This window comes from Alosa sapidissima, chromosome 11, assembly GCF_018492685.1.
Source record: "Alosa sapidissima isolate fAloSap1 chromosome 11, fAloSap1.pri, whole genome shotgun sequence".
In the NCBI taxonomy this organism is placed as follows: Eukaryota; Metazoa; Chordata; class Actinopteri; order Clupeiformes; family Clupeidae; genus Alosa; species Alosa sapidissima.
The window spans coordinates 36,790,121-36,813,211 of record NC_055967.1 but is presented as its reverse complement, the minus strand read 5'-3'; the positions used below and the strand labels follow the sequence as shown (position 1 = coordinate 36,813,211).

The following is a 23,091-nucleotide window of genomic DNA, read 5'->3' as shown; positions in this document are numbered from 1 at the left end:
TATATATATATATCAAATACACAAATAACACAAACCTGAGGTCTCACGTTATTTCAGCGACTACTTCCTTATTCAAGTGGAGGTGACGTATTTCCGTTATTGAGTGGAGCTCCACTAATAGAATTCCCCCAGAGGTCTGCAGCCAGGTCCCTCTCAAATAATCAGCTCGCCCCTCCTGTCATAGGAACTGTTATTGATGGAGTCTCAGTTTTCTGCCGGTCTTTATAAAACGAAGGACCTCCGCTCTTTTTTGAGTCCATTCATTGCTGTTAGCTTAGCTTCCATTGAACGTAACGTTGAGGTTAATTTTTGAAAATGACTACTCTGGTACTAGATAACGGGGCATTCTCGGCGAAAATAGGATACAGTCATGAAAAAGTCAGGTAATATAGCCTATTTATATAGCTAGTTGTCGTTAGCTAAGCCAACTTGGTAAAGTTAACTGCTGCTGCCTGCCTTTTCAACAACTGCAAGGAAAACATTGAACTGTGTAGTACATGATGTTTATGAGTTTTGGCCTAACATGCATACAGAATAGTAAACTGTCAATAAACATACGCTAATGCTTTCTCTGTTTATTAGTGTTATTCCGAATTGCCAATTTCGTTCGAAGACCTCACGTTTGAAGACGTTTACAGCCAACCAGTTAGATGAAATTAAGGACCCATCAGGACTTTTCTACATCCTTCCCTTTCAAAAGGTAAGACAATGCCATTCCTTCACTAACTCAACTTATTTAAAAAAAAGTTTAGTCATGAAATTAATATATTGTACAATGCCATTAGTGCATGTATTTTGCTTTCAATAGAAAATCATGCACTGTAACTAGATTTAGCTTTTGTTTTGACTATGAAGCTTGGAGGTTTGTGAAAGGTTGAATTCATTGTAAATACAGATGGCTGAAATTGTGTATTGGAATTAAAACGCATTCTGTTTTGGAGTCTTGCTGTCTGGTAATTCCTAGTTGTTTGTGTTATGTAGGGATACCTGGTGAATTGGGATGTCCAGCGAAAAGTTTGGGATCACCTATTTGGGAAAGAAATGTTTAAGGTAATTCATATATTACTACATAGTTTGTGTGTCTGCCGTTTTCATTAATCACAGAATATAATAAACTATATGAAAGACCACAGATGTGAATGAAAACAAACCTACAGTACATGCAAATACTCAAAGATGCCTAAATAGTTATGACTAATCAAGACACATAGCATTCGTGTTTGTTACATGTTTGTGGTTGTATGGGAATTATGTAAGCTTGAAAGTGAGAAGCACCAACATTGTACTTGTCTGCATGAATGAAGTTTTTTTTTATCTCAGTCTTTGGTTGTCTTATTCTGACAGGTGGACTTTGCAGATACCAATGTAGTCATTACAGAACCCTACTTTAATTTCACCTCCATCCAAGAGTCCATGAATGAGATCTTGTTTGAAGAGTACCAGTTCCAAGCTGCTCTAAGGATAAATGGTGGGTTGGCATCACCAGATGATCTATCACATACAGAAAAAATACAGAATTGAAAGCCATTTTTAGAAAATAAATAAGAGAAAAAGCGTTATCTGCTGTTTTTACTACTGGTAATAAACAATTTGTCATTATTTTCAGCTGGGTCGTTAAGTGCACACAGATACTTCCATGAGAACAATGCAGAACTATGTTGCATCGTGGTGGACAGTGGCTTTTCCTTCACTCACATTGTACCATATTGTAGAGGCAAGAAAATGAAGGATGGGATCTGTAGGTATGGGCTGTTTTTGCAAGTCTCCTTAAATCCTTAAGTGTGTCTAGTAATGTTTTGGTCTAGCTTCTATTTGTATTTTTACATATTTATTTACGTTTCACAGGATTAATGTTGGGGGTAAGCTACTGACAAATCACTTGAAAGAGATAATTTCATACAGGTAACTATCCTGGTCATCTTAATAAGAAAGCCTAAGCATATTGATTGTTAAGTTTCTTGAATTTCTGTTACATTCTTACATTTCAGGCAACTGCATGTAATGGATGAGACATATGTGATCAATCAGGTCAAGGAAGATGTCTGCTATGTTTCTCAAGACTTCTACAAGGATATGGAGATAGCACAGTAAGCCTTGTCTGATACTTTAGTGGTGAACAGCAAGCAAGTTAATTTGCCTTGAAAGTCAGGAGACTAAATATTGATACTTTCCTCCCACTGATGCAGGCTGAAAGGAGAAGAAAACATGGTGATGAGGGACTATGTGTTGCCAGATTTCAGTTCAATAAAGAAAGGCTTCTGTAAGGTAGGGCGTTAAGTTTTAATGTACAGTAGGTTATTGTACCACACTCCTTATGTTGATATATGTCTAATCAGTTATTCCTACTTGTATGGGTGCATTACAGCCACGCGAGGAAATGAATTTCACTGGAAAGTACAAGACCAGTGAGCAGATATTACGCCTGAATAACGAAAGATTTGCTGTCCCAGAGATGCTTTTTCACCCCTCTGATATTGGCATCCAGGAGATGGGCATCCCAGAGGCATTAGTCAACTCTATAAATAACATGCCCGAAGGTAGGAACCAACTGAACAAGTGGTAGAACAGAAAAATGCATGGCTTTTCAACCCTGAACGGCATGTAAGTTAGTGATTTTCTGTGCTTTTTTTGTTCCGTCCCTAGAGATGCAACCTCACTTCTTCAAGAACATAATCCTAACAGGGGGAAACACACTGTTTCCTGGGTTTAGGGACCGTGTTTACAAAGAAGTTCGTGCACTGGCCCCAACTGAATTTCAGGTGTCAGTTGTGCAACCACAGAAGTAAGTAGACAAGTAGAGAATAGCCACACTAAGCCATCAGGGATTTATATTTTTTGTGCGTGTTACTAAGAAAATGAACACACCACTTGTTTTTGTTTTTTTATAGTCCAATCTGCTACCCATGGGAAGGAGGAAAGCTACTGGCTGAAAATGCTGACTTTGAAGAGATGGTGGTCACTCGAGAAGACTATGAGGAGAATGGACATTTTATATGTGAAGAAAAGTTTGATATTTAGTTTATTTTTTGTTTTCTTATGTAGGCCTACAGCAAGATGAGCAATTGACTGGGGATGAGATGTAAAAGTTGCATTTCCTTTACATTGTACTGTAAATATTGTAAATAAAACTTTTTATATGACTAATTTAATCTTTTCGTCATAAATTCAGTTATATGTATATATTTTTTTTCTTTCTTTCTTTATACTCTCTGATATATTAGGTAGACTTGGTATAAAAAAAATCATTTACGGTTCAATGCTGTAGGAAAAATGACTAAAGGTGCAGTGAAAAGTAAGCTGTGCGATGACTATGATGAGTTTACAAATGAATGTGAGAAGTGCTATTGCCATTTTCACAACTAGGCTAGCTAGACGTGTTTATCTCACTTGCGCGAGCTGGGTTTGGCGCGGAATCTGAAATCTCTTCTTTCTATCAACAGTCAACCACTGGATTTCGTCAATGATCAGTATCTGACTGCAGCCACTTACCTTAGCTAACTTTATTTCCCTGTTTTCTTAGCACAAACCTACATAACAGTTTAATTGTGAAACTAAGTATCTAAATATAGCTATTAGTCACAGCACTTTTTCTTTACATTTGTCATTCAACATCAGCTCTCCCAACCTGAGGTAAGTGAAATTAATTAAAGTAGCAAACATTAGCCAGCTAACAGATATTACTTCAGTAAAACAAGGAAATAGCATATGTTCATGAGAATGAATTTAGAAAGAAAACCAATATTCTACACAGTAAAGCAAATAAGAAAATATTCATGGAAACAATTATGTATTTATTTTTCAGATTATACAATGTCATCCGGTCGAGGAAAACCATCAAAGAAGGCAAAAGTAGCTGAGGAGCCAAGTGATCTCAAAGTATTTCACTTCGACATGGAGGAGGAAAAGAAGGGATTAAGTGGTTCAGAGGAAGACATTCGTGAAGGTAACCTATGTCAAAACTGTGTGTAACGTAAAGTTATGTAATTTATAGATGGTTAACATTCACCTTAAAAAGTTCCAGAGAACCAGAGAATGTAGCTGTAGAGGAGATCTCTGACTAGATTCGTGGTTCTGAGGTAACCAGTACGCTGTCTCGCCAGTCACTTAACGTTATCCCTTTTCGACTTCAATGACAGATGAAACCCCAATTGTTGACACCAAGTCAACAAAAAGACGACCTGGGCTTTCATTTGAAGAAGACGATCCTACTTTGGGTGTGAGGTAAGGTTAATTAACATGAACTGGTTGATTAGACAACAGTTTGACACGTGTATCGATGATGTCAGTGTCATCAACTACAAAGGGATGTCAGTCCTAAATTTTGCTCACCTAACGACAGGGATGCTAACGTTAGTTCTATTACCTATGTAGAAATTACTTTTAAATATATCTTATCTGTGATTCACAGCAATGAGGTCCAGACGATGTTGGAGAGGTTTGGGGGTAAGTGTCAAATCAGATGTTTAATTTCTCTGTGCAGTGTCCAGTGTAATATTTCCTGCAGTACATCCAATTTGTGATGGCCCTGAAATGCTACTTTTACACAAAACTTAATTTATGACATTGTAATCAGCTCCCTCTTTAGTTTAGTAGCCTCACATGCTCAACCAGTTAGCATCACAGGTGCTGTGTGATGGTCACTAGCGGAAATATTGCAAGCCAGTGACCAGAACTTGCTGCTACTTGCCCCGGGCCAGTGGACCATTGCTTATGTTGAACCCTGCTCTGTGTTTGTTTCACAGCTGACATAGGCAAAGCTATGCAGGCTAAGAGGAAGAGGTTGGAGACTTTCACCAAAAGCTCTTTAAAAGGCAGCAATCAGAAGCTAGAGCAACTGTGGAAAACACAACATGCCCAGAGGTATGCAAGGGTTGGATGCCACTTAATACAGAATGATAGTGATGTGGTTTCCCTTAGACACTAAGCTAAGCTAAAACCTGCTAAATGATGTACATTTCTTTCCAGGCAGAAGCTGACACAAGAGTACTCCCAGCAGGTGTTCTCAGTGCTACAGCAGTGGGAGACCGATACACAGAAGTCAGAGGAGCAGGAGGAGAAGCTCAATGTAAGTACCAACCACAAATCACTTTCACAACTATCCTCAGACTTGGGACTTCTCCGATAACCACAAATCAGTTTCACAACTATCTTCAAACTTGGGACTTCTCCGATAACCAAAATCACTGATTTAGGTACAGTTATTATTCTACCCCCTGGAGTAGGCTGATATTACGCATCTTTTTTGCCTTTCAGAACCTATTCCGCCAGCAGCAAAAACTCTTCCAGCAGGCGAGGGTTGTTCAGAGCCAGAAGCTAAAAACCATCAGAGATTTATATGACCAGTTTGTGAAGGTCAGTGCCAATGCATATACAAATTGCAACATATCTTCAATGTAGTCTGTTTACATGGTGACAAGTATCCATTTTCAAGGTTGATAAAACAATAACAATAAAATATTTGATATTGTTTGTTGTTTTTCTTGTTTCTTTTTTTGTTAACACAACATGGCTATTGATGATTTGTGCTGATGCATGTGTTCCGATCCAGAACATGGACGAGATGGAGAAGAGTCATGAGAGTTTCCTGCAAGGGGCGCAGGTGGAGCTGAAGAAGGAGATGGCCATGCTGCAGAAGAAAATTATGATGGACACTGTGAGTCTAAATGAGTTTGAAATACTACACTGTGTGCACATGTAAAGCACTGAATTTTTCAGATAATCAGAATTTGGAGGGTTAAATCACATTCGTTTTTTTCCTGACAATCTCAGTACACACAGGTTTGGACATTTCAGCAGAATCTTGAGAGTTGAGTCTGTGTACGGTTGGGTCCGCTGGCCTGTGTATCTCCTACTAATACATTAAACTCCAAGACCACCTGATTGATGTCAGGCTGATTATCATGCACTTTATTAACTAAATCAGCTGTCCACAACCAATCAAGAAGGGGGCTCAGGAGCAGAATTGAGACACGTTTGTTATCCAACTTTTTTATGTGAATTATGAGCATTTGAATAGGATGAAACACTTACTTTAAATTCTCATAAACTGAATAAATAACTCACTTGAGAGACATGGATGAACTCGCATAAAATGGCACCAAGGTTGGTGGGAAGGGGTTTATTCGTTATTATTTATTAATCAAATGTTTGTAGCCTATTTCCGACAAAGTTGTTTGACAACCCTCTAACCCACAGCTGATCGCCTCTTGTGCCTTGATTATTTGTTTATTTAGTTTGTTTATTTCTTTCAGGGACAATGTACGAAATACATTAATCACATAAAGAGAAGAGATGCTTTGTACCAAATTTAGCTAAAAGCTCATTTCCATCTGCAGTCCCTGGGCAGGTTAGATTAGAAATGTTTATTTTCAATTCCATACCAGAGCTGATGGAAACGTGCACAGACATTGCATTACTGTTAGCAGATTTGTCATCAAAGCAACTGAGTTAGATGGAATGTATCGACTCCTCCTCCAATGTTTTATGTCTTTACAGCAACAACAGGAAATGGCTACCGTGCGGAAGAGTCTCCAGTCCATGCTGTTCTAACAGGAAATGGCTACTGTGCGGAAGAGTCTCCAGTCCATGCTGTTCTAACAGGAAATGGCTACTGTGCGGAAGAGTCTCCAGTCCATGCTGTTCTAACAGGAAATGGCTACTGTGCGGAAGAGTCTCCAGTCCATGCTGTTCTAGACATGATCCTCTTAGCTATTTAGTTCAAAGTGCCAACATTGTGCAATGTTCAGTATCACTGATGTGTTTTTATCAACAGCAGGATTTGTATCTATTTACATTTGTATGTTATGGTTTATTTATTGTTATTGTTGTATTTATTGTATGTTGTAAACTAAACGAGTTAAGACCCAAAATAAATGGAGTTTCTTTTTTGTCAGAATGATTTTGTTACTTGGTTCTTGGTTTTGGTTTTGTTACTAAGCATGCATTTCATGTAAATGATTTTATCAGAATAAATACATTATTTTCTAATTATAACAAGAAGATTCAACAAGCCTGATTTCATTTCCCTCTCTTTTAACATTGTCAACATTATGGTAATTACAGCATCCTTGCACAGCACAGATGTTCATATATTTTGGAATATTGAAAACATTTGTAAAACTGATATGACTTAAAATCCTTAGGGTTTATAGTGACTTAAAGATAATTGCATGAACAATTAACACTGGGTGGAAAATACAGACAAAATCAACACAAGCTGATTTTGCTTGATGTGTCTAGATGAGGCGCACTTTTTACCACTCCGAGCACTGTGGTGGCGCTGAGAAGCTCTGTTCTTCATGTCGCCTACTAGAGTCAGTTGACGAACTGATCACGTGGGCATAGCGGAAATGGCTGCTCTGGTAATGATTTTGAAAATGCTTCGGTGTGTTTGTTATCCGGTTTTTATTGAGAAACGCGTCTCATTGTTAATACAGTTTTGAAGATATATGGACAAATTGTCAGTGACTAGAACCTAGATCTTCGTGAATGAATACAGTACTCCGCGTGTGCCCATCAATGAGTTTATTTCAGGCTCTCTGGTCCTCAGCTAACGTAGGTTAGCTAAGTTAATTTACCCTACTGGAAGGCAAGAAGCTAAGTAGGTGAGCTTATTGTAAGTCCAATATCACATCATAGACATAAGGATGCCTTTGCAAAGTTCTGTTGTAGCCCACAAGAGATTGTGATATAAATGTTGATTATTTGGAAAAATAAGTTTGATTTGATTCCGCTGTAGTGAACGTTAAAGGCCTGGATTTCTTCTTCAGAAAACGAGCCATTTGTGAACATTCGAGGATGCCGACAGCACTGAAAACAAAGGCATGACTACTGCCCTGGAAATGTCTGAGCCTAGCAGTCCGCAGTCTTTCTTGGTAGAGCCTGATACCCCTGGTCCAATGAATCGTGCCTGTTTGATGGACGACAGCAACTTGCTTGTGGATGACAGTGATGGAGATTGCAGCAACCTCAGTTCTGTTACAGTACCAGAAACACCAAGGTATACATTTAGATGTTATCAAATTGAATTATTCCTAGATCCATGTCTACTTCGAATATAAACTAGGCTTAATCCTTTGAGTTATGAACTAACTTAGTTCATTTCCCTCTAGTCCTCTGTGTCTCAGAAGGCGAGTGCATCTACAGGGAACCTGGCCTGAAACAGGGGTAAGTATTATGTTGCTGCTGTGAGAACATTGTATTAACACACTTCATCAACACATTGCATTTTACTATGAGTTCTAAACATTTATTTTTTAAATATGTATTCCAGACTCCGCCCCTGAGTTTAGACACTAGGTGTAACACTGATGACAAGTCTTCGGCTGAGGCCCTGTGCACTACCCCAACCTCACACCAGAAATGCAAGCGCCGCAGAATAGTTGAGGAAACGCCAAGCTCTGAGGTGGCGAAACCAAGCCGCTATGGGAGTAATGGTTTTGTACCAGCCTCCAAATTAATGCAAACATATGCCCCCTGGCTGGAAGTCCCTCGCCCTTCAGCTTCTTTTGCGTCAGCGTCGTCGTCCTCCGTACTCCACCACGGCGGGCCATCCAGCTCAGACAGCACGTATGGAGATGAGACTGCATGCCGGTCAAGATTGGGACCTGCAATGGATTCCACAGAGCAGCCCAGCGCACACAGAGCCAGCAGAAAGAGAGAAAGACCATCTAAGACTAAGAGTGCTTCCTCAACCAGAAGTAGCTTGCTGTCTCAATACACAAAGACCACAGATGCTGAGATGTCCTACCCTCCGACTGCCTTCTTCCACTGCAGAGGTACAGGTGAGTTTGGACCATTTTGTGCTCATTTCTCTTGTGATTCATGTGAAAGGGGTGCTTCCACTGCAGAGGTACAGGTAGGTCTGAGAAGAGTTTGGACCATTTTGTGCTTGTTTCTCTTGTGATTCATGTGAAAGGGGTGAGACGTGTAGGTTGTCAAAAGTGTTGTAGATATGGTCACACCACCACCTTGGTTTAACATCCAAGTTATCCATATGCAACGTCTCCTAATGAGACACGGTCTCCCTCAAGTTACTAGAGCACCATGCAGTCCATTTCTTGAATTCATACTTTAACATGTACCTGAGTGTGGTAGCACTATTGTTCTACTTATAGAATACATGAAGATTCTTTCTTCAGGCGGTGTTGTGACCTCAGCACTTCTGAGAGAAGAGTTTAGTCTCACATCCACTGACTCTTCCTTACATCTGTTGCTGTCTTTGATCCTCAGCCACAGAGACACAGCCAAGGCTTTTACCTCCATCACCCCACCAGAAACAGGAGGAGATAGTCATCATCGATGATGATGAGGATGATGTCATAGTGGAGGCCATGGTTCGCTCCGTTCAGTTGGCTGAGGATGAAGCATTTGCCAGAAGCCTTCAGGTAAAATTATAATAATTTAAAAAATCTAAATTATTATAAAAAAAAGATAAAGGGTCCGATGGTTTGTGGTGACTGACTGGTTGAATTCTAATGTTATTTCAGGAACAGTTTGACCGAGAGGAACAGCAACAGCAACAGCAACAGCAGCTGGAACAAAGGAGGCAACAAGCAATGCATTCAAATCCATATCAATCTAACCACAGGGTTAGTGGAAAAAAGCATTTGTGTGTGTGTGATGCAAAACCCTCTTAATCCGTCTGGCCACTTTTCTTTTAAATGGGCATTTTTTTTATCAGGTTCCTATAGTTTTTGCCCACAAATCGATATTTCAGACCAGGAAGAAAGTGGTATTTAGCGAGTTTTGAAGTGAAATTATTTAATTAATGTATACTGTGTGGAGAGCATTCACTCACCATCGCTACCTCATTTTTGACGGGTTGACATTCGAATGAGTTGACGGTCATATTAAAAATTCAGAGACCACTGCAAATTTGAATATGACTGTCAATTCATTCAAATGTCACTCAGCAACCATAGGATGACATTAGAAAAATGTGCCGTGGTCTGTTTTTTTTTTTTTTTTCTTTTTCTAGATATATGGAAATTAATTCTTGCCAAGGAACTTGTCTAACTCTTGTCTTGTTCTGTCAGTATGATCCATATGGAGGTATGGGTTGGATGCCTGCGTGGTCTCACATGGGAGATGCCTCTGGCTTTGCTTACATTTCCCCAACCCTCGCAGAGTTACAGCAGGCCATGTTCGCTGAACCATCAGGTTCGTCTCAGTGGTTCCATGGACATTGCCTTAAACATATCTGTATGAACATAATTACATGAACATAATATGAAACCTGGAGGTTATCATTTAATAAGTTTGATGATTGTCATTGTCAATAAATCATAGCTGTCTAGATTGACTCCACTGGCTTTCTGGAAATGTCTTGTGTTTATATTGTTTAGGAAGACATGGCGGACACCGCATACACTCACGCTCTCGCCCCCGCTCACGCAGACAAGGGCAACATCTACCACTGGATTTATTTAATGACAGCCAGGGAAACAACTATGAGGTATACGTTTGATTTTGAGCAGTGCCCTTGTGTGTGTTGTTTTATCTACTAAACTAATGTTTGAATGTGTGTGGTTCCATTAGGCTCTGTTGGCTTTTGAAGAGGGTCAAGGTTCAGCCATACCCAAAAATGTGTTGACCAAGAGGGAAATCGAGAGGCTACCCACAAAAGCCTACAACCCTGCACACAGTGCGGGGAAGACGGAGTGAGTCGTCAGTCACATCAAGTGTTCCGTATTACTATTAAGCTGTCTACATTAAGGACAATTTCCCTGAATTTCCCTTTTATTTGTAGGTGCCAGATCTGTTTTTGTGAATACACAGAGGGGGAGCAACTGAGAATGCTACCTTGTCTCCATGACTACCATGTGAAATGTATAGACCGCTGGCTAAAGGTAAGAGCACGAGACCTGCACGCTATCCATTCCATGGTTCTGACCCTATCCATTCTATGGTTCTGACCCTATCCTGATGCTGTGGTGTAAATGTCCCCTTTTCTTTCTTTCTTTCTTTCTTTCTTTCTTTCTTTCTAGGAAAATGTCACCTGCCCCATTTGCAGAGCAGATGTGTCACAGACATCAAACTAGCTCAGGATTCAGGAAGCAGCGTCTACCTCACAGCTTGGCGGTGTGACTGGGATGTAGTCCTTTTACATTTGTCTGAGCAATAGACTTATTTTTAGATAGTAACAACCCTGGTCTGGTTACCTTAATGCTCAAAACATTTACCCCACACTGCGACACATTTTAACCACTGTATTTGACTTATTCTGTTAATAAAACCATTCCTTGTTGTTTATTATAGAAATGTTTTATTTGTTTTAGATTTTTTTGTTAATTACATCTTGATCTATCTTTTTTGCAAATATTAGCTATCTTTTGGGTTGAACAGCAGCTTACAATGACAACGTCATAAAATAATGACAATAAATGTGTCTGTGAACAATGCGGTTAATGAGAAACACATGTTGTCCATAAATAACCCAAATTTTACTTGGTGTCCTTAACTTGGTCTCAAATAACTGTTCTGTAAGGTATTCAAGGAAACTATGACAGAGTCTGGACATCTGGGACCCAGTGTGTGTGAGGGCCCAATGTGTGCTCTATGATTGCCCATCCTCATAATAGCGTCTTTTCATTGCTCGATACTTCCTAAGGTAGTACAAAGCTTCCAGTTCTTTTACCACGAACTCCCCGCGTCCGATGAGTTCTCTGATTTTTTCTGGGTCTTGAACATACTTGTTCTTCGCAAACGCTGCTCTAAGGCGCCCTCTGAAGTAGTCTGCGCCTTTTGGGTACTCCCGTCCGAGATACAGCAACTGTTGTCGGAAGATCGCATAGTCAATATGACTGTCCACAAACCTGTGTTTTAGTTCATTCCAACATATGATGCATGGACAATTCACAAACTACATTTTGAAGACAGACTGTCTTCACATTATATAAACAGCATAACTGGGTAAACATAATTACAGCAATCTTTCACGTTGGGTGCTTTTTGCTTACGTTTTTATATAATTGGATAACTTCACCCCGCAAAAGATTGGTCATCTTCAGGCTGGAAAAAGTCAACACCCTGGAGGTAACCCTGATGTAATAGAAGTGTTTCATGATTAAGGTCAATGGTAGTCTGAGTGAACATAGACGAACCTGTTCGCCTGGGTTCACCCTGGTAGACCTAAGTGAGAATGATAGACATTGGCTGAAGCTAACACTGTCACGCAAACCAATGCAAGTTAACAACAGACAACTCTGTATTGTTTAATGAACTACAACTCTGCATTGTTTACTGAACTTAAGTAAGTTTTCCTTACAGTCAGTGACATACATCTTGGTTGCGTAGCATAGACCACCAGAGCCATACAGTATAGGTGTTGTAAACCAGGTAAACAAACCCGTCAGTGCCCTATGCAAAAACGTTGCCATCGACATTCAGGATGCAGGCTACTTGTGAGTTATTAGTTTACCAAGTTAAAATTAGTTCTGCTGATCTACCTTAATAAGGCTACTTAACTTATTTCACTTACTCAGAGCATAGCCATTTAATTGTCCGTCACAGTGTACAAATGCCCTTTGGACTGAATGCATGTATGCACGAACCGGATGTAGGATATTGTGCAACACTTAAGCGATCATTCAAAATAAAAGCTTGCAAAATACACGTTAGAGATCCATATTTCATAAATATATTCAAAATGTATATATACATGTATACGGTTACATAGTAGGCCTACCTTACATGGCAATTTTGAAGAAATGTTACATGTAAACTAAAAATATTTTTGCCCATGTTTGTCTTTGGAAAAAAGTAATAGGCTAATCAAGTATAACTACTTGCTACAAGAGTAGGCTACTTATTGAAAATATATTTACTCTACCAAATAAACAAGGCTAGTTAAAGTATCCCCAAAACAAGGTCTTCTACTCCGTTAATTTGTATGTGCATGAGATGACATGGCAATTGCTTTGCCATTGTTTGGAGTGGATGTGTGTGTCCATGGTGGTTATATCTTCTTTACAGTCTTTACAGCAACTCAGAAATGACCCACCGCCCTTCTGTTTCATGGATCGATAACATTGGTTCTCATACATATTTTATTACTCTGAAAAGTTACACTCATGACAATTTCTTTATGCCACACTGCTGCTTTGCTCATTGCAGGCTGGGAGGCTTTGGGGTTGATATCAGCACTTCAAAGTGGCTTATTTTGAGGCAAAACTCTAAACCACTAACAACAGCACTTTACCATGATTATATGCATGTTGGCGATCTTGCATAGTGCATCATATGATTCACTGTAATGGAGTAAGAGATACAATCACTCTTCATTCTATAGAGGCACTTTGAAGACAAGCAGTTCATTCATATGCCCAACTATAAAAAAACATATAGGTTTGTATTGTGTGGTAGAAAATGATAGCATCTGCTGGTTGGATATCCAAAAGGCCAAGAAAGGTAATAAGAGTATTAGGTGCCTTTGACTGTAGGACGCGACTCTCCATTATCTGCCCTGTTCAATGTCCCATCTGTCTCTGCTTCATGGAAGACATAGTCAAAGATGACACTGCATGGGGATTTCAGTGGGGGTATCCAAGACCTGTGAAATCTGTTAATAGTTGGTTCTGAGGCGTCGGTTCTCCTCCCTTAGCTTCTCAATCTCCTCAAGAAGCGAGTTGTTCACCGAGTACTTTTCCACCACCTCATGGAACTCATTCTGGGGGGGAAGCCAGTTATTAGAAATGGGCTCAAGAAGCGCGACTGAATGCATAAGAGAACAGCAATGCTGTCTGTGGTTTAAAGTGGATGATTGGCCTTGACATCAACTCACCAGCTGGATGCAGAACTGCCGCACCATCTCCACCTGTAGGTTCACTATGTCTCTGTGACAGGAGTCTCTGCAAAGGACAGGACAGTGTGGACAGGAACATGAAATGGGGAACCATTTTGTTAAAAAGCTATCAAGCTGAGCTGAAGATAAACACAGAAAAACACACACAACACAATACAACACAACACACAACACAACTAGCTGTTCATGTGTTTATCTGAAAGGTTGTGCACTCCAGACCCATTTATAAACAGATAGCGGAAAATTATTTTAATTGTAATTACTGCTCGTCACACATTTTTATTTTAAACTAGAAGACATCTAGCTCTGATTGATCAAATTCAAGTAATCTGAAATCCTCAGGTGTGTGATAACCCAGCGTTCAGTTTAAATTCCACTAGCAGGGACCAACCTGATAACCCAGCGTTCAGTTTAAATTCCACTAGCAGAGACCAACCTGATAACCCAGCGTTCAGTTTAAACTCCACTAAGGGACCAACCTGAGGTCCTCCAGCGTCTCCTGGATCATGTTGCGGATGAAGACGATCTGTTGGTTGGTGAGAGGAGCTGCAGCCCCTTCTGCTCCGATGGTTTCCACTATCCGGTCGGACAGCGAGGTGGCCACTGATTCAGACGCCCCTGCTCCTGCTGGGCACATACATATACAGCGCTCATCTTATTGGTATATAGTATATATATAGTATATATACATATACAGCGCTCAGCTTATTGGTATATAGTATATATATATAGTCTATATACATATACAGCGCTCATCTTATTGGTATATAGTATATATATAGTATATATACATATACAGCGCTCATCTTATTGGTATATAGTATATATATAGTATATATACATATACAGCGCTCATCTTATTGGTATATAGTATATATATATATAGTATATATACATATACAGCGCTCATCTTATTGGTATATAGTATATATATATATAGTATATATACATATACAGCGCTCAGCTTATTGGTATATAGTATATATATAGTATATATACATATACAGCGCTCATCTTATTGGTGGCAGTGGCTCAGGAGGTAGAGGAGCCGTTCAGCAATTGGAAGGTTGCCGGTTCAAGCCCAACTCCTCCTGACCCTGTCGAAGTGTCCTTGAGCAAGACACCTGACCCCAGTGCTCCCGATGAGCAGGTGGACACCTTGCATGGCAGCCTCTATCATCAGTGTGTGTGTGTGGGTGAGTGTGTGTGAATGGGTGAGTGTGTGTGTGTGAGTGAGTGTGTGAATGGGTGAATGTGAGGCATGACATTGTAAAGCACTTTGGGTGCTTGCAGAAGTCGATAAGAGCACCATTTCTTGCCCTTAGCAGGTTGTAGATGGAAAAACAACAGAACACAGTCACCATATTCATCACATGTAAGCTGTGCTGCTGTTGTTGCTGTTGACGAGTCATCTCATCACCTGTAGCAAGTGTAGGACGAGTCATCTCCTCACCTGTAGCAAGTGTAGGACGAGTCATCTCATCACCTGTAGCAAGTGTAGGACGAGTCATCTCCTCACCTGTAGCAAGTGTAGGACGTGCTCCATTAAAGGGTGAATTGTAGGTCAGATGAGCTGTGACGTCATTGGCCCTCCTGTGGGTGATCTCCGGAGTGAGGTATGCTGGGATAGATGATTGCATTCGCAAGTTCTGTAGTGCTGGGGGTGTGGCCAGGCTATCAGACTCCTGGCTTGAGCTCCCACCATTCCTCTCAGACTGCCATGCCCAGAGAAGACGTACAAAACAGATACGCTTACAAAACAGATCAGCATACATAACAGATCAGCAAACATAACAGATACGCTTACAAAACAGATCAGCAAACATAACAGATACGCTTACAAAACAGATCAGCAAACATAACAGATACGCTTACAAAACAGATCAGCATACGTAACAGATACGCTTACAAAACAGATCAGCATACGTAACAGATCAGCATACATAACAGATAAGCTTACACATCATTGTAGTGCAATAGTTCAGTGGCATTCACCTGTTAAAGTCACTGTTTCACGCAAGTTCACATCTATTATATTAGCAGATGCAGATGTTATTCAAGTCATATATGTGATAATGCACTCCAACCATCACCAATAACACCAGTAAAGTAAGGGGCATCCTTAGCTGGTGACCAGGTAGAGTAAGGGGCATCCTTAGCTGGTGACCAGGTAAAGTAAGGGGCATCCTTAGCTGGTGACCAGGTAAAGTAAGGGGCATCCTTAGCTGGTGACCAGGTGTCCATGTGAGAAACTGACCATTTTGCCGTCTTGCGTCTCCGTTGGGGCCTCCTCCTCTTTGATGGGGGGCGGGGTTTGGAACACCGACAGGGGGCTGTAGCAGCGTCCCCCCGTCGTGCCCAGAGGGGTCTTACGCTGCGCCGACACGCCCGTGAACGGAGGCGCCAAATCAAGATCTGGACATGGAGAGGGATGCACACAGAACAGTAAACTGGACATGGAGAGTAACGCACACAGAACAGTAAACTGGACACGGACAGGAACACACACAGAACAATAAACTTTACCAGGTTAGTTACATCTCAAAATCTGACTGGACCTCACTTTATCTTTTAATATCAACATGTACAGTATATTTAGATAACTGAGATAACAGCAAGTTTGCTGTTTGTGGTAAAGTCCTCTTGAGGGACAAAGTGGTACGAGAGAGGCCAGGCAGGTTTGCATGTTAACTTTAGTAGATATCTCTACTAAGAGCACAGCAGCACAAAGTACAATCTTTGTGCTTGTTATTTTTTCACATTCTCTGTATGTTTTTAGTTGTAAATGTAATTTGAACTGATCTCAGCTGACACTAGAGTATCACCCTTCCCCACAGTAGCGTCACACTTACCACCTCCTCTCTTTCCACTGGATTCTAGGCCAGATCCGTGAAGTTTATGATCTGGGAAAGCCAAACGAAACATTCATGGATCTGACACATCTACTTTGTCTTGATGCTTTTCTACAAGATCAGGGAGAAATGAACGGCAGACAGGGCACAGACTTACCATCACAGACAGGGCCCAGACTTACCATCACAGACAGGGCACAGACTTACCATCACAGACAGGGCCCAGACTTACCATCACAGACAGGGCACAGACTTACCATCACAGACAGGAGAAAAGATGTCCAGGCTGTTGCGTCCTCCCCGCATCTCTGTGTTGGTGCCTATATGAAAAGCATTTTGTTATTGTTAAATAATGGAAGCTCTTGTTACACTAGCAGGCCAAAGGGGCACCAGAGCTGATCACGCTGGGTTTGTCTCCACAGCCTACTGCACTATATGCACTTCTAGCACCTTCTCAAAGAGCACCAGAGCTGATCACGCTGGGTTTGTCTCCCCTGACAGCTCCTGGCTTTTGCCTTCTTACATTCATATTGATGTTTATCCATCAATGGCAGTTATCTTCACTTAAACTTGAAACTTCTCCCAATATTTTTACTTATTATAATTTCCAGAGCAAGTGAGACAGGAACAAGACATCCACACTGATTTGTACTGACACTAAATACTGGGAATCTTAATTGCTTAATTCCAAAACTTTGTGTTAGATATGTTAGAAAATGAAACCTCTCAACTGAAACTAAATATGAGTGAATACTGAATCAAGTTAGCGATCGTATACATCACTTCATGTGAGTATTTCATGCAGAGCCCTAACGATGGTGGTAGGACCTTATGTGTAAAGGGGGGGGCAAAAGGTCTTAAAGAAGAGGGTGGCTCCTCACTCTCTCTGATTGGAGAGAAAATGTCCAGACTGGTCCGCCCCACGCGCGCCGCCTTGTCCATGCTGTGCAGCGGGTCTGTGCTGTGCTGGCCATCAGCTTCTCGTGAGAACCCATCCAGGCCCATCCCTGGAGACAGACATGAGCAGAAAGCATCTTAGGGGATATGTGTGTGTGGGGGGTAATTGCTTAGACTGATGACTAATAGAGTACCGAAGCCATGACGTAGCGTTGCCAAGGCAGCAGTTTCACTGGATCTAAACAAATCAATCTAACCATTAAAATCACCATTAGCGGTGGCTTTCTTAATCTATTTCAATAATTTTACAACGTTTCTAAGATGTTAGTATATTTTTTTACACTGTAGGAATCACATACTACAACATTCATACCAACACGATCAAATTCGTGACTACAGAGTTTTATTTTAGCATGGGTTTCCTCCGTAAAAGACACCTGCATGTAACTTCACAGCATGCGGTTAAAATCCTTAAATTCACGGGCGTATTTTGGCTTTATTTTTTAAGCAAAAAACGTCACTCTTAACAGCCGCCAGTCTTTGAGAAGACATGAAATATCCACTGGAATTTAGTTTCTTTATATTACACCTGCCAGGGAATCCGTGTTATGTGGGTAAGCTGCTGCCTAGCAGGTAAAACACATTTAAATGGCTATAGCCTACATTTAAAACAATTTATTAGCTAGAAATGATGCCACATGTCTACATTCAATGCTATTTAAGCCACTTGGAAAGTTTGTTCAGATCCAGTGATTCTGCAGTCATGGAAACAGGAAACGCTTCGGTACTCTATTGAGCAGACAGCTAGTTTGGAGGCCGTCTGCCCTACTCCAGAGGACTGCGGCTGCGGCTGACCTGTGCTGTGGGCCTGGCCGTCTCCTCTCTCTCCACAGTAAGGCTCGGGGCTGGGCACTGCGGGGGTTGGGGTCAAGGTCCCCGCCTGCGGAGTGCTTGGTTTCCCTGAGGTCCTCTTCGGTTGGGAAACAGAGGACTTTCCCGAAACCAATTTACTCGACTATTCAGAGAGAAAACAATACAATATTTACTAGACTATTCAGAGAGAAAACAATACAATATTTCATAAATTAAAACAAAATTATGGTTCCTCTTTGTAATGTGTATATTTGCTCCAAAATTACATCACATGGAACATGTGTAGGTATTTAGCAGCGGTCATTCAAAGGCCATCTCTTTGGGCAGCTCTGTCAAATGTCTTGACGTGATGTGGTTCTGTAGAATACCTTGCGTCTAATCTGGGTGCTCTGGAAGCGCAGGCAGGTGATGGACGTCTTGTGCCCTGCAACAGTTTTCACCGGAGCGCTGAGATTGCGAAGGTCATACTGCAGTATCTGACCCTGGGTGGAACCAAGGACCAGAGTGGACCCATCGGGGAAGAACTCGATTGCAGTGAGGGGAGAGTCCACCTTTATGTTGCGCACGATACTGTTGGGGGCCAAAAACACACAAGCCAACAGTCAGGGAGGGCACACAGTCATTGACCCTAAGCTGTGGGGTTCAAATGAATGCAAAGGACACAAATAACAACATTAAACCTGCACCCAAATAAACAACACTTCACCCAAATAAACAACACTTCACCCAAATAAACAACACTGCACCCAAATAAACAACACTTCACCCAAATAAACAACACTTAAGACAAATGTAGTCAGGTGTGTGATTTGATGTAACAACTGTAGATAGATGTTTCATCCTATGATGATGGTATGAAGCTCTTTAAAATGACTACTACTAAGTCTGTTTGGCTGTTAAACACGCAAATGGCGCAGCACCCAAGTAAGGCACTTACACTCTGCTGCTGGTGTCATAACAGATGAACTTCTTGTCCAGTCCCACTGATCCGAACAGAAGGTCGTTGGCTGGGGAGAAGGCCAGGCCAGAGGCCGGCCCTTTGTGGGCGGGGTCAAATGTGTGCAGCTCTTTCTGTGTGGTGGCATCCCACAGAGCCACTGTGCCCACGTCTGAGATGCTGCCCAGCATGCCGCGCTTCACCACCGAGTACCTCAGGTCACGGACAGGCTGAACGAGGGCAAAGCAACATCACACACAAACTTCCTCAATACACCTTTAATAGCAGGTTTCTACCAACACTACACAATACATGTTTAATAGCAAGGGCAGGTTTCTACCAACACTACTGTGATTGGATCTGGGTAATGAAACGGAGGCAAACTGGTCAAAAAAGGCTGAGCATTGAGGAGGGCAAAGTAGGGCAGATAGTTTAAGGCTGAGCATTGAAGAGGGCAAAGTAGGGCAGATAGTTTAAGGCTGAGCATTGAAGAGGGCAAAGTAGGGCTGATAGTTTAAGGCTGAGCATTGAGGAGGGCAATGTAGAGCTCTCTACAGCTGAGGAAGACCAGTCTGTTGCAAAGCTTAGATTGGTTGCCACTGAGCTCACCTGAATAGCTCCATGACCAAAGGGCTTGCTGGACAGGTTCTTGGAGACGTTGTGTAGAATGAGCTCACCACTGATGGAGCCAGAGACAATGTAACTGTCGCTGGCATTGTAAGACACACACGTGACTTCTTGTTTGTGATCCTGGACAGACACACAAATGTAAGTAACGTTAATTTGTGCTTCAGTAACATACTACATATCTGTTCGGGTCAAAACTACATCAAGAGTAGACCCTTTGACATAGTTATGTGCATTGTACAGACAGCCAATGCCAGACAGCTCAGAGATTTAGGAAAAACCCCAATCTGCTGCAGTAGTCTTAGCTTTTGGGACAGGATTGTAGGAGTGCTTGTAGCAGGTGATGTTGTTTACCTTAAGGTTGCGGTAAAGCTTCTTTGTCTTCAAGTCCCAAATGTTGACAATGCCATCAAGACCACCGCTCACCAAGTACTGAGATGTGGAATTGATGCTGACCCGAGTTTGCTTTTTCTGTGGACACCAATGTAAAGTGGTGAGATTCTGGATAAATTATAAATCCAAAGCAAGGCTCTGGCTCTTGGTCACTACTGAACTCACCCCTTCAGCAAGCTCGATCACTGGAATGGGGGAGGTCTTGAGGCTGGACACGACAACCTTGTCTCCAACGCTGCTGGCACTGATGAGGTACTGGTCTAAGTCCAGTTGAGGAATATGATCAAGCGGTCAGCCAAACTGCATGTTTTTACTCTATTATTCCCTGCATTCAGAGAACTATTAAAGCTTGTGAATGTCAATATGTAATCATCTGAATACTTTTCTCAATCAATGTAAGGTTTGTAATATTACTATAAATCAAGAAGGTAAAAGTTAGAAAGTGGGAAATAAGCAGCTAGCAACCTCACAGGGAGCAAAGTCAAGCCAACTATGAGGAGAGAAGAAAGGAGCAGGTGGATGCACTTCTTTAGCATGTGGCATTTGCATGTTTCAGAAAACCTAACTATTTTGCAAAGTTCACTTGAATGTCTGATTATAATCCATTACACATTTAGGGCTCTATCTTGGCAGTCTAAAACGCATGGTCAGTGGCGAATAGCTTAAATACATTTAGGGGTGTGTCCAGTGGGGATTCAGGGTGGTTTTGTTATCAAACGTCGGGCACTTGGCGCAAAAAGGTGGTTCTTATGTTTCTTAATCAGTCACGGGTGTGTTTTGGGCGTAACATCCTTTAAAATGAATCTGCTTGCATGTAAGACCGTATGGAACAGGTATAATAAAAGTGAAGCGCATGGCGAAACATTTGAGTGTAAGATAGGAATAAGATTTGCGTCGGGATAAGAATAAGCTTTGCGCCGTGTTTTTGATCGTCAAAATAGAACCCATAGTTGAATTCAGTGAAACTCTGATGTTCCCCTAGTGGCCTATGTGTGTGCTCACTCTGCACAGTCCAGCCTCTGTAAATGGGCAAGCAGCGTGGATGCTTTAGAAGCACAGAAGGGAGAGGTGAATTTCACTGGCTGACTGAGCTCAAATGTCAACAATGTTTCACCAAGGTTGAGGCCACATATCCTAGAATAGCCTTAGCAATCCCAATTACACTCTCTAGTGAATGTGCCAGTTTGAGAAACCCATACCAGGTCATCATATCCTATTGTGCCACAGAAGATGACCCACACTGCCGAACTGACAGGAGGGGCTTAGTAAAAAGGGGGTTGTTTTAGGTGAGCAGATAATGCTCCACTAACTGTTCTGACTAGCACAGCACTTAGACAAACTCATGAAATATATATTTTACTTTGACGAAGTTCGCTGAAGGGCATCGAATTACAATTCCACAGGCAAATATGGGTTAAAAACGGGAGGAATTCTCCTTTGCTTTTTAAGGATACTGTTGCTGGTCCAGCAAACCTGAGACACCGGATGCGTGCTGCTGTGTGGACTAAATTGGTCCAAAACTTTCATGGAGCTCGAGTCCCATATCTTAATGCAGTCGCCCGACGACACGAGCCGCAGGACCTCTTCCATGGCAACTGTTTTGGAGACAGAGGAACAGCTGTCAAGGATGCATCCCCCCTCACATACACACCCACCCACACGCTCTGCAGTGCTGCGGGAGAATGGACTGCTTTCATTCGATCTCCCTGTCTGCCAAAAGCCTGTACCTCAGTTTACTATGCAGTAGGCTTGCAAGCTCGCAAACAAAAACTAACAAAAAATGAACAAACATTTATCTTTACATATCTTCACAAAAAAGCTAAATAAACCTCAGCACACGATGTGCAATGATAATCTTGAAATATATCGGCCCATTGACTTGAAAAATAAGCAAGGTTTATACAAGGGAAAGCGCTCAAAGATGATTGCAACAACAGTAAACAAACTCAACCTTACTGAGAGCAATTAGTGACAAACACATGTTAACGCCAACTGAAGTAAACGTACGGCGAACGTAATCAACATAATTATCTTATTTAACGTTTAACTTAAATTGCTTTGTCAACTTTTCCAAGTGACTAAGTTAAATTAGTAAAGTCGTTACCGTAGTAGTCGTTACCGCTAACCAGTGATGTCTCTGAACATTAACGTTACTGGTAAAAGCTAACTGATGAGGACATATTAACTTTATTATTCTGCAGGTTTCGGTTAGAGTTCATATTATACATTATATTAGCTAATGAATCAATGTAAACACGGGAGCTGGTTAGCAACTATCTACAGACAGGATAAACATAGCAAATAAACACGGCTGACATCAACAAATGGCATTCCATAAGCTAACAAGCACTCTTCCTAAACTTTGAATCACTTCGCTAAAACCTAGCTAACCAGCAGACATCTCCAAGCTGGCTAGCTAGCCGGCTAACTGTAAACACAAACGTAAGTTGTGATTTGAAGTCCTCTGAAATACTCACCTGACCTAAAAGATCGAAACGTTCTGGGATGTAAACACTGTTAATGCTAGTTGTATATTACAATGCATGCGTTGGCATGTTTCATATATTGACTTAGTAGCAAATCGGTTTGTGACAGATGGCTGTTACTTCTGTTCGGGCTAAGTTGCTTTTGGAGTTTTGGGCGCCTGGCTGTAACCAGCTACGGCGTCCTTTTTAGTCCAAACGAAGCCACATCTCATGATATGCGAG

The 23,091-nt window shown here is 41.4% G+C and overlaps 5 protein-coding genes across 16 annotated transcripts; 3 read left to right on the top strand and 2 right to left on the bottom strand.

The window, feature by feature from the left end:
• The first annotated feature begins 215 nt into the window (after positions 1-215).
• Positions 216-3,144, top strand: actr6 (actin related protein 6). The gene is made up of 11 exons (XM_042111106.1): positions 216-383; positions 583-700; positions 982-1,050; positions 1,345-1,468; positions 1,607-1,742; positions 1,846-1,902; positions 1,989-2,087; positions 2,187-2,265; positions 2,366-2,537; positions 2,644-2,782; positions 2,889-3,144. Exons 1-11 carry the CDS (start codon positions 316-318, stop codon positions 3,016-3,018), a joined length of 1,191 nt encoding a protein of 396 aa, XP_041967040.1. The 5' UTR covers positions 216-315; the 3' UTR covers positions 3,019-3,144.
• Positions 3,145-3,385: 241 nt separating this feature from the next.
• sycp3 (synaptonemal complex protein 3) lies at positions 3,386-6,895 on the top strand. 2 transcript variants are annotated; one of them, XM_042111299.1, is made up of 10 exons: positions 3,386-3,630; positions 3,803-3,943; positions 4,137-4,221; positions 4,409-4,443; positions 4,743-4,860; positions 4,966-5,065; positions 5,254-5,352; positions 5,549-5,653; positions 6,496-6,516; positions 6,613-6,895. In XM_042111299.1, the coding sequence occupies exons 2-10, from the start codon at positions 3,811-3,813 to the stop codon at positions 6,643-6,645; spliced, it is 729 nt and encodes a 242-aa protein (XP_041967233.1). In that variant the 5' UTR covers positions 3,386-3,630; positions 3,803-3,810; the 3' UTR covers positions 6,646-6,895. The 2 variants fall into 2 exon arrangements, with proteins under 2 accessions (XP_041967233.1, XP_041967232.1); XM_042111298.1 differs by having other exon boundaries at positions 3,388-3,630; positions 6,496-6,895.
• Positions 6,896-7,252: 357 nt separating this feature from the next.
• si:ch211-59o9.10 (uncharacterized protein LOC561841 homolog) lies at positions 7,253-11,258 on the top strand. Of its 7 annotated transcripts, none has more exons than XM_042110418.1 (11): positions 7,253-7,361; positions 7,770-7,999; positions 8,112-8,166; positions 8,273-8,783; positions 9,232-9,386; positions 9,489-9,590; positions 10,038-10,161; positions 10,347-10,456; positions 10,540-10,661; positions 10,751-10,850; positions 10,989-11,258. In XM_042110418.1, exons 2-11 carry the CDS (start codon positions 7,824-7,826, stop codon positions 11,040-11,042), a joined length of 1,509 nt encoding a protein of 502 aa, XP_041966352.1. In that variant the 5' UTR covers positions 7,253-7,361; positions 7,770-7,823; the 3' UTR covers positions 11,043-11,258. The 7 variants fall into 7 exon arrangements, with proteins under 7 accessions (XP_041966352.1, XP_041966350.1, XP_041966351.1 ...); XM_042110416.1 differs by having other exon boundaries at positions 7,314-7,600; XM_042110417.1 differs by having other exon boundaries at positions 7,314-7,600; positions 7,739-7,999.
• On the bottom strand, positions 11,244-12,583 carry lyrm5b (LYR motif containing 5b). 3 transcript variants are annotated; one of them, XM_042110420.1, is made up of 3 exons: positions 12,482-12,583; positions 11,961-12,042; positions 11,244-11,773 (listed from the first exon to the last, which is right to left on the bottom strand). In XM_042110420.1, the coding sequence occupies exons 2-3, from the start codon at positions 12,003-12,005 to the stop codon at positions 11,558-11,560; spliced, it is 261 nt and encodes an 86-aa protein (XP_041966354.1). In that variant the 5' UTR covers positions 12,006-12,042; positions 12,482-12,583; the 3' UTR covers positions 11,244-11,557. The 3 variants fall into 3 exon arrangements, with proteins under 3 accessions (XP_041966354.1, XP_041966355.1, XP_041966353.1); XM_042110421.1 differs by lacking the exon at positions 12,482-12,583 and adding an exon at positions 12,269-12,455; XM_042110419.1 differs by lacking the exon at positions 12,482-12,583 and having other exon boundaries at positions 11,961-12,061.
• Positions 12,584-13,031: 448 nt separating this feature from the next.
• nedd1 (NEDD1 gamma-tubulin ring complex targeting factor) lies at positions 13,032-23,028 on the bottom strand. Of its 3 annotated transcripts, none has more exons than XM_042110409.1 (16): positions 22,861-23,028; positions 21,838-21,978; positions 20,549-20,643; positions 20,345-20,461; positions 19,973-20,113; positions 19,364-19,593; positions 18,795-18,996; positions 18,409-18,568; positions 17,538-17,663; positions 16,914-16,976; positions 16,657-16,707; positions 16,062-16,219; positions 15,324-15,519; positions 14,284-14,431; positions 13,784-13,850; positions 13,032-13,669 (listed from the first exon to the last, which is right to left on the bottom strand). In XM_042110409.1, exons 2-16 carry the CDS (start codon positions 21,971-21,973, stop codon positions 13,565-13,567), a joined length of 1,995 nt encoding a protein of 664 aa, XP_041966343.1. In that variant the 5' UTR covers positions 21,974-21,978; positions 22,861-23,028; the 3' UTR covers positions 13,032-13,564. The 3 variants fall into 3 exon arrangements, with proteins under 3 accessions (XP_041966343.1, XP_041966344.1, XP_041966345.1); XM_042110410.1 differs by having other exon boundaries at positions 14,284-14,428; XM_042110411.1 differs by having other exon boundaries at positions 16,660-16,707.
• Positions 23,029-23,091: the final 63 nt, after the last annotated feature.